The sequence below is a fragment of the Alosa sapidissima genome, chromosome 3, assembly GCF_018492685.1.
Source record: "Alosa sapidissima isolate fAloSap1 chromosome 3, fAloSap1.pri, whole genome shotgun sequence".
In the NCBI taxonomy this organism is placed as follows: Eukaryota; Metazoa; Chordata; class Actinopteri; order Clupeiformes; family Clupeidae; genus Alosa; species Alosa sapidissima.
Window position 1 is genome coordinate 38714308 of NC_055959.1, and position 9958 is coordinate 38724265.

Below are 9958 nucleotides of genomic sequence, written 5' to 3' on the forward strand. Positions count from 1 at the left end.
TGCCGGAAGTGCAGGTGCATTTAGCGTTTCACGTTCCTTGGTTTGAGATCAAAACAGTCCATCCATCGACCACTTACTGCGACATATGCACTGAAGATTCTTGTTTCCGGAGCTCGACATTTGGGCACCAAACCATGGCCCTAAATAAGAATAGCTCAGAGTCTGGTGGCGTCATCATAAACAACAGCGAAAGGTAACGGGAATATACTGTTGGAAACCATAACTCGTGAGGATGGGCATTCATTGAAGCTAACGTCAGACTTTGCTAGCTAGCGTCTGTTAACTTTCTAACCTAGCCTGTAAAATAGCTAGCAATACCAAGCTAACGGTTCTCTCAGCATCCATCTAGCAGCCTATAATGTGGAGGATCTGAGTGGTTAGCTTTACCATTTTATTTTCTTTCAATGAATTAGGACACTGCATACAAACTGTAACTTATAAAAACAATTTCATCATGGCCGATGTAACAGCTTAAACATTAACTGATGGCTTGCTAACGCTGGGCAAAGGTAGCCAGTTTGGGAACTACCAATATAGAATCTGCCATATCAAGAATGCACTTTGCCTATTCATTGTGACCAAGTGCGACTGTCTCCAGCTATTCACACATTGAGCAGTGTCAGTCGGGACTCGGGAGCCTGATATAGAATGTTTTATTCGTTATCAAAATTCTCAAGCTACATCATGTAACGTTAAGTCATGTCCTATGATTCCGTCAAGATCCACTGAATATTAGTAGTAAACCTATTACAGGTGCCTTTTGTAACTAGCCAGTCAGCCAATGATGGTGTTCCTGTCATTTAAGCTTCTTAGCTGCATTTTTCTAGAATCCTTTTAGGTGCCGTAGATAGTTGGCTTGTGTAAGGTTAAGAACATCAGTGTAGATACTGTTATTTAAACAAATATCCATCACGAGTGTCATATGTGATATGGTCATGTGTTTGTGTTAGTCATGGGTTAAATCACAACCAGAAAAACACTATATGGCTGCTAGTCAATTTCATCTAGCCTAGTTATGTTACCTAGTTTTAGACATTAGACATAGATCCTATTATTTGGTAAATGCTATGCAGTAGCCTTTACCAAGTAGCCTTTAGCCAGAGCCTAATGTTGTACACGTTTCATTGGAAAGACTGATTATTGCAAAACAAAAACATAATATTTATTTTAGCTTTTATTTGGCACGTTCCTTACTGAACATGAATAATTGGCCCAGGACTAATTTGATTTTGTTCCCTAAATATGTGTGTTTATATTTTTAGTGTCTTGATGAGCTATGAGAATGTGGAGCTGGCTTTTTGTGAAGCAGACCGTCTCCCTGATGCCTTCAAGAAAAGCAGGAAGGGAAGTGTCTACCTTACCCCATACAGGGTACGTTAATGAGGCACTTACAGTAACTTCATTTGCAGCTGTCTATATCAGTTCTTCTTTCCTTCATCAGACACACTCACACACACACACACACACAAGCACATATGCATCAGCACATATGCATCAGCCCCACACATGAACTTGTGCACTTAACTTTGCCTACATAACACACACACACACAGTTTGTCAGAGTCCCTGTTTGTGTTGTGCGTTAGGTAATCTTCTTGGCGAAGGGGAAAGAGGCCTTGCAGTCGTTTATGATGCCCTTCTATCTGATGAAAGGCTGTGAGGTCAAACAGCCTGTACTGGGGGCCAACTACATCAAGGGGACAGTCAGCGCAGAACCAGGGGGTGAGAAACACACACACACACACACACTCTATATCATACTGTATGCACCAAAACTAGCTTACATATGCACAAAAACATATTTTTTGCACTCTCATTCTCGCTTGTGAATGAATACCCACATATACTGTATATTCACTCAGAAATAAACACACACACATGGCCACACATTCACATATGTAGGCCTGTACCTGGTGGAATGGGCAGACACACTGACCACACACTCAGTCACTTCACGCAAGAGGTAAAGGCAGAAATGATCAATTTCCTGTAAAAATGCTACTTCATTCAAACTACATAACAGAAAGCTGAGCAGTATAGTTTCAACCATGACACGTCATATTACATCACACCTTCACACCTGTGAGAGTTGCCACTGTTGCTCCTGGTACACGGGTTCAGGCATAATGGCCTTTTCTGAAAACATGTTCACCAGAGGGGAATTTTCCTAGATGCGATTTCCCAGCAACACTGAGGTTGGTGAAATACCGGCGTGTCAGAGCAGGTGCTAGACTGTGCTGGGGAAGCTTTTTCACAGTGACCCACATAAAGGCCAGGGCTTTCATACGTGTCCTTATTTATGGGTCCATAGAGTCAAATACAGTATGTCCAAATTCTCACACTCCTCTGCGTCTCCCTTTCTGTCCAGGGTGTGTGTTTAAAAAAAGCTCTCAGACTGAGTCAACCGCTATTCCAGTGACCGACCATGTGGCTTCAGGAGGAGGAGGAGGGGGAGAGGCATCAGTTTTTAAGCTCAGATAGACATCACTTCAAATGTCAATCAACATTTTGCCTCGGCAGCACTGGAGGGAGGGGTGTCATTTTTAAAGCTCAAATATAGTCCATATTGCCTTTTTGGCCAAATGTGGAACCGTGACTTGTCATTGTTACCCACATCGTATTCATTATGTCGATAGAGACCATATGACAGCAACGATCATGTGGACTCACTCTCAGTTGCAATGGTTGCCGTTTGCACACCTAAGTTCAAGTTTAGAAATGACCACAAAAAGGAACCCTTCAAACACTTCATTATAAAAACTAATAGAATGAGTACAATATCAACAGATGCACTGTATCCTGGTCAGTTCCCTGTGTCTGCCTGTGTTCTGTTTTTATTTATTTTATTTATTTGTTTTAATCTGGGTTCGATTTGTTTGGTCTTCTGCAGGAGGCTGGGAGGGCACTGCCGCCTTCAAGCTAATCTTCTCTGCAGGCGGCGCCATCGAGTTCGGCCAGCACATGCTGCATGTGGCCGCCCAGGGTAGGAGGGCCATGGACACTTTTTCCTCTGAACGTTTGTTTGTTTGTTTGTTTGTTTCCTGTCTTCCCTGTGAAGCTTATTGGCCCAGTCGTGCACAAGACTGTCAGCTTCTTGACGAAGCCCACTCTTTTTTTTTTTTCCATAAGATGATGGAAGACAAGAGTACTTTGTATGTTTGTTGTGGTTTGGATATACTGCCACCTGCTGAATTCTGTAGGTACTACAGCATGTTGGAGGACACTGCAGTGACTTGTGTATTGGGTTAGGGTTGTGTGGGTTAGGATGGCTCAAAATCAGCTGACGACTAATGCAGGTCAGGGGGCGTATTCACAAAGCATTTTATCGTACCACTAGGAGTACTCTTAAACCACACTAAACGTTTTTGCTAGGAGTTTTCTCTTAAAACCTATTCACAAAGCCACTCAGACCTACTCTCAGTAAGGAAAAATGACAACTCCTAAGATAAGAGAAGAGCTCTGTTGCTATGGTTGACGTCATTCCTCATGCATAAGCTTGTTTGAAGTGACCACCTTCATTGGCTGATAATTATAACGCGGGAATGATGACAACCTCCCCTACGGTGATGAGTGACAGGATGAGAGGAGGATTTTTTGTGAAGTCTTAGTGAGTTATGAGTCCTCTCAACTTCTTTTAAGCTATCCCAGACTTAGCTGCTCCTTTTGGGGCTAAAATGCTTTGTGAATTACCGGTACTCATAGTCAAAAAAATGAGGAGTCCTAAAGTTACGAGTGACACGCCCATTATTTTTAGGAGTTTCTCCTAAATTCGCCAGTTAGGAGCTTCTCAGAATCTCAAAGAGAATTACTGTAGAATTCCAGTAATATCCAAGAAAATTCCCTGTAAATGTAACTTTGTGTTTCCTGTGTTGACCCTGCAGCATCCAAAGGGCAGCCAGTTCTGGGCGACTTTGGAAACTGTCCCTACATGGCAGCCAATGGGGCGTGTGCTTACCCCCCTCCTCCAGCCAATGGGATGTACGCCTCTGGGCCCCCCCCTGGCTACAGTTACCCCCCAGGTACGAACACATTCCATTCAAACCCTCTCTGCCTGTGTTCCAGTCAGCTAGTTCAAAAACAAAGAATATCGTTGTTGTCTTTCATATGATTAATATTCATGTCATTCATCTTTTTTTTTTTTTTTTTTCAACAAATGATGAATTACTTTTTTTTAGTATATTTGATTACAGTAATGCAAGGAAACATTAAGCATAGTCTGTTTGGAGACACAACCAAGATCTGCATAATCATGCACAAGTTTTTATTTCATTGTTTGTCATATTTGTAATTAAGATTTGATGGTGGTAGTAAAATGGATAGTATTTGGCCTCTTGAGTGATTGTCTGACCCCACAGGTGGGTTCTATCCCAACCCCCCAGCGTTCGACGGTCCTGCCGCCTACATGCCGCCCCCGCCGTACTCCGCACCCCTGGGCCAGTCGCCACAGGGCCTGGACCTGCCCCGAACACCCGCCGGTAAGAAGCACAGCCCCCGGGCAACTTACGCGCACAGCTTTTAAACGCGTTCAGACACGTACATAACAACCAAGTGTATTATTTGCAGTCATACGGCTCCCACACACCGTTGCGTACGTTGCAGTGCTGGAGACGCGCATCCCATTCACTTTACATGGGCTCACGTCATCCGTTGCCCAACTGAATTGTGGGTCCGTTGCATCGCGTTGCTCCCGACGCTTGCGTTGAGAAGTTCACTTTTTGCTGCACCGACGGACGGCACCAGACAATCAAATTACAACAACACATTACATTTATATAGCGCTTCGATCAAATTACAACAACAACACATTACATTTATATAGCGCTTCCATACTCAAAGCGCATCACATGGATGGGGGGACCTCACTAGTAACCACCACCAATGTGTAGCACCCACCTGGCGGTTACGGTTATACCTTAAGCTACCGTCGGGAACACCCACTGGCATGCGTTGATGGAACGCAACTGTGTGTGGAAGCCATTACAAGCAGTCTTCCAAGCAAGCAGCCATTACAAGCAGCCATTACAAGCAGTCTTCCAAGCAGCCATTACAAGCAGTCTTCCAAGCAGCCATTACAAGCAGTCTTCCAAGCAGCCTTTACAAGCAGTCTTCCAAGCAGCCATTACAAGCAGTCTTCCAAGCAGCCTTTACAAGCAGTCTTCCAAGCAGCCATTACAAGCAGTCTTCCAAGCAGCCTTTACAAGCAGTCTTCCAAGCAGTCTTCCAAGCAGCCTTTACAAGCAGTCTTCCAAGCAGCCTTTACAAGCAGTCTTCCAAGCAGCCATTACAAGCAGTCTTCCAAGCAGCCATTACAAGCAGTCTTCCAAGCAGCCATTACAAGCAGTCTTCCAAGTGGTAGTGTGAGCGTATCTGTGTTTTCCAGTTTGAAATCAGTGAGTTTCATGTGTCTCACTTATTTTATCCACTTCTGTTGCAATTCTTCCCCCTCTCTCTCTCTCTCTCTCTCTCTCTCTCTCTCTCTCTCTCTCTCTCTCTCTCTCTCTCTCTCTCTCCTTTTCCTCTCTTCATCTCTCCCTTCCCCTCTCTCTCTCTCTCTCTCTCTCTCGCTCTCTCTCTCTCTCGCTCTCTCTCTCTCTCTCTCTCTCTCTCTCCTTTTCCTCTCTTCCTCTCTCTCTCTCTCTCTCTCTCTCTCTCCTTTTCCTCTCTTCATCTCTCCCTTCCCCTCTCTCTCTCTCTCTCTCTCTCTCTCTCTCTCCCTTTTCTTCTCTCTGTAGCTGAGGCTAAGGCAGCGGAGGCGGCGGCCAGTTCTAACACCGTGTCTCCATCTCATGTGTATCTGCCAGAGGTGAGCAATAACACACACACACACACACACACACACCTCATGTGTATCTGCCAGAGGTGAGCAATCACACACACACACACACACACACACACACATCTCATGTGTATCTGCCAGAGGTGAGCAATAACACACACACACACACATCTCATGTGTATCTGCCAGAGGTGAGCAATAACACACACACACACACACCTCATGTGTATCTGCCAGAGGTGAGCAATAACACACACACACACACACCCACCCTGCACCTACTGCTGCTTACGCACTCCCACTCAACACCCACTGGCCCTCTCCTCTTCTCTCTCCTCTTCTCTCCCCTTCTCTATTCTCTTCTCTTCCCTCCTTTCCTTCTCTATTCTGCCCTTCTCTCCTCTCATTCTCTCTCCTCTCTTGTCCTCTCCTCTCATTCTCTCTCCTCTCTTGTCCTTTCCACTCTTCTCCTCTCTTCTCTTCTCTTCTCCTCCTCCTCCTCTCCTCATCCTCCTCCTGCCTGTTTCTCCTCCCATCTCCTCTGCGTCTTCTCTCCTCATCTGCTCTCCACACACATCACAAGCCAAGCAGTCGCACGCACGCACGCACGCACGCACGCGCACACACACACATCACAAGCCAAGCAGTCTCGCGCACGCACGCACGCACACACACATCACAAGCCAAGCAGTCTCGCGCACGCACGCACGCACACACACATCACAAGCCAAGCAGTCTCACACGCACACGCACACGCACACACGCATGAATGCAGTCAGGACTTGGGCCTGTGGTATGCTAACTGAGGCTAAGCTAGTCCTTACCCTGAAATGGGTCGGGCCCAGGTAGAGCCACGGATCTGTTTCAGGCGCTGCTGAGTGCTCAGGTGTTACTCAGGTAAAAGTGAGGTCATTAACCAGACACTTGCAGTGTGCTGAAACGATATCCATTAACCTGAGACCACAGAGGATGGAAATCAAGGCCGAAGGATAGAAGATTATTAATAAATAGCCTAGCCTAAATGACAAAGCAAATAGCCTAGTAGTATAATGAAATACACTACGGACTGGTGCAGTGTCTTTGCAACTTGTTTTACATAATCTGTATGAAGACACATAGCCTACGTTTGTAAATAGGAGAAACAATTCAATTTGATTTAGGCTACAATGAAAAGTTACATTTAGTTTACATGTTGACAATGAATGTTTTTTGTTGTTGTTGGTGGCGTATTGCATCCCTTAGTTACAATGCACAATTATTCTCTTGTGATTGAAAGCTGTAGATGTGCATTTCAAAACATTGCGATGTGAAATTCCACAAAAAGCGTCTTTCGAAGAGTCCTTCGAAGTATTTTTGGGGCTTTTTTTTTGCCTTTTATTCAGATCGGATAGTGAAAAGACTGACTGGTAGCAAGTGGGAGAGCCAGATTGGGTGAGATTGTGAAATGACCCGGGTCAGATGCTAACCCGGGTCAGATGCTAACCCAGATCCCCATGGGCCCTTGGACCCGAATGTGTTACGGGCGCTGCAGTCAGTTGCGTCACAGCGCCCCCTCGTTAGTTTTGATTATGATGTCATACGTTTTTATTTTACGCAGTCTCTCAGTTTGTTTTTCATTTTTGTCTTCTGTCTTAGTCTTCTGTTCATTTAATAACTTGGAACTTGGAATTGGAACCGTATCCTATAATTCTTGAGTTGGAATTTTAATAAAGTATGTAGTGTTGTTGGTCCTACATGCCAAATGAAAACTCGGTGTTGAATGTAAGTGTAATTCAGTCTTGTGTGTGTGTGTGTGTGTGTGAGAGAGAGAGAGAGAGAAAGGGATGAGACAAAATAGTGAATATCACCAGATGTTTGTGATATGTGATATGCTAGCACCAAATATTGCTATTTTTTTTACTAAAACTGGGTCAAGGCGAGCAGAGCAGAAGGCAGCAGGTCAACCACAGAGCAACGCACGCACACACACACACACACTTAGACACACACACCCACACACACTACACACACACACACGCACACACACACACGCACACGCGCACAGACACACGCACAGACACACAGACACGCACGCACGCACACGCACACACACTTCAACATCATTGACGCAGGTTACAAACACTGCACAGTACTGGACAGCTCAGTGTGGGTCCTGTAAACAGTGAGAATACAGTGTTGTGCTGTGTATACTAATGCACTGTGCATACTGCATACTGCATACTGCATGCTGCATACACACTGTACTCCTACTACCATACGTATAGTATCACTCATCTGCTGGAGTCCCTCTCGAGGTCCATGGACTGATCCGCGGCAGCTGAGGATAAAGATGTAAGGGGCAGCCGTGGCCTACTGGTTAGCGCTTCGGACTTGTAACCGGAGGGTTGCCGGTTTGAACCCTGACCAGTAGGCATGGCTGAAGTGCCCTTGAGCAAGGCACCTAACCCCTCACTGCTCCCCGAGCACCGCTGTAGTTGCAGGCAGCTCACTGTGTGTTCACTGTGTGCTGAGTGTGTTTCATTAATTCACGGATTGGGATAAATGCAGAGACCAAATTTCCCTCACGGGATCAAAAGAGTATATATACTTATAGTTAATGGATGTGGATGTTAGAGTGTGTTGTGTAAGTGGAGTTGCGTAAAACAGTCAATGTTTGTGTTTTTCCCTCTTCTTATTATTTTTATTTATATTATTTCTCCAGGACAAGCCTCCCCCCTACTCCCCACCTGAGGACAAGAAGAACCAGTAGAGGAGACCTGAGCCACGGTCACTTCCTGACCAGCCCAGTCCAGCCAGCACCCTCCCTTCCTCCCCGATCTCTTCAATTTCTCCTTCCTCCCCTCTCTCTCTCTCCCCTCAGGCCAGAGTCTGTCATCCCTCTCTCCCTCCCTCTCTCCCTCCCTCCCTCTTCCCTCGCTTTCTTTTCGCATCTCTTTCTTCTCATCCAGACTTCTCTTCAAGCTTCACTGGTGCCACTCCTCCTCCTCCTCCTCCCCATCTTGTGATTTGGAATCTGGAACTAATGAGACTGGAATTCCGCCGTTGCTGTGGCAACGATGCAGAAAATAAAGGTGGCGGTGGTTGTAGCTAGTCTGGTTGTGGAGCCAGAGACCCGATAGAGAGGGCTAGGCAGATGTCACCATGTCTGAATGACCGGTGGCCTGACCGCCTGGCTTGCTGTTAGTGAATGTACACGACGAGAATTTTATTTCATTTTAATTCTTTTCATTTCATTTCATTCATTTTATTCTGGCTGCTTTGTACCAGATCAAAATTAACACTAAACCAGCTATATTCAGTATTGTCATACTGTTTGTGAATCATTTGTCCATTTTGTATGTATGTATTGTTAGGAGTTCTTGGGGATTGCCGTCTGGGACCAATGCACTAATGCATAGTAAAAGGCCAGTGTTGAATTATTGTCGTCAGATTGCACGCATGAGGGAACCACTGGCGTTCTGAGACACGGACGCTGATCCAGGATTAGAATTGAAGTGTGGAATGCTGGGAGGATTAATGTCGGTGGGAAGCATGCGTGTGCAGCTGGCATCTACTCCACTTAACCCCTCACTTCCCCCCCTTCCCCCCAGCTGGATGAACTCTGACCCCTGGGCAAGCATCACAGTACACATCGCACTGGGGCATTCTGTCTGTCTGTGTGTTTATGTGTGTTTCCTCTATGTACAGCACCTGAGCATGCTCTGTGCGTGTGTGTGTGTGTGTGTTTCCTGAATGCCTCTGTGTGTTGTGATGTGTCGTTTGCGTGAAGGCTTGTCCTTCACCTGTCCAGCAGAAGCAACCTGGCTAGAGGCTGACTCCAAAACAGATCCGATCCAGCTCCGGGCCACACCTGGGCTGAGTCCGGTCGGCACCACGGACAGCTGCCGGGTTTGAGCCACCCGCTCTTTGCACTTTAAAAACGCTACGCTACGCAGCAGTGACCAAACTCCCTCCTAACCTCCCTCCACTCCCTAACCTCCATCTCCACCGCTCCTCGTTGTAAGAGTGATAATATATATCTGCTATATTTATTTCCATTCGAGATGACTACAAACATGACGTCATTTATTTGAATGTCGAGCTGTACCAGTCTAGCATGGGTTTTGAACTGTGACAATAACTCTGCATCAGTTTGGATTTTAATAAACTAAACTTGTGTGAAGTGAAACAATGCTTGTGGAT

The 9958-nt window shown here is 45.7% G+C and overlaps 1 protein-coding gene across 1 annotated transcript; it reads left to right on the plus strand.

Annotated features, from left to right (window-relative positions):
• wbp2 (WW domain binding protein 2) lies at positions 1-9944 on the plus strand. Its single transcript, XM_042086829.1, has 8 exons — positions 1-193; positions 1263-1371; positions 1587-1722; positions 2891-2983; positions 3882-4019; positions 4356-4475; positions 5733-5803; positions 8478-9944. The coding sequence occupies exons 1-8, from the start codon at positions 135-137 to the stop codon at positions 8523-8525; spliced, it is 774 nt and encodes a 257-aa protein (XP_041942763.1). The 5' UTR covers positions 1-134; the 3' UTR covers positions 8526-9944.
• The last annotated feature ends 14 nt before the right edge of the window (positions 9945-9958 follow it).

Coding starts and splice junctions, on each gene's coding strand:
- wbp2 (XM_042086829.1), top strand. CDS start 135: ATGGCCCTAAATAAGAATAGCTCAGAGTCTGGTGGCGTCATCATAAAC. Junction 1,723..2,890: donor AGTCAGCGCAGAACCAGGGG/GTGAGAAACACA, acceptor GGTCTTCTGCAG/GAGGCTGGGAGGGCACTGCC. Junction 2,984..3,881: donor GCTGCATGTGGCCGCCCAGG/GTAGGAGGGCCA, acceptor TTGACCCTGCAG/CATCCAAAGGGCAGCCAGTT.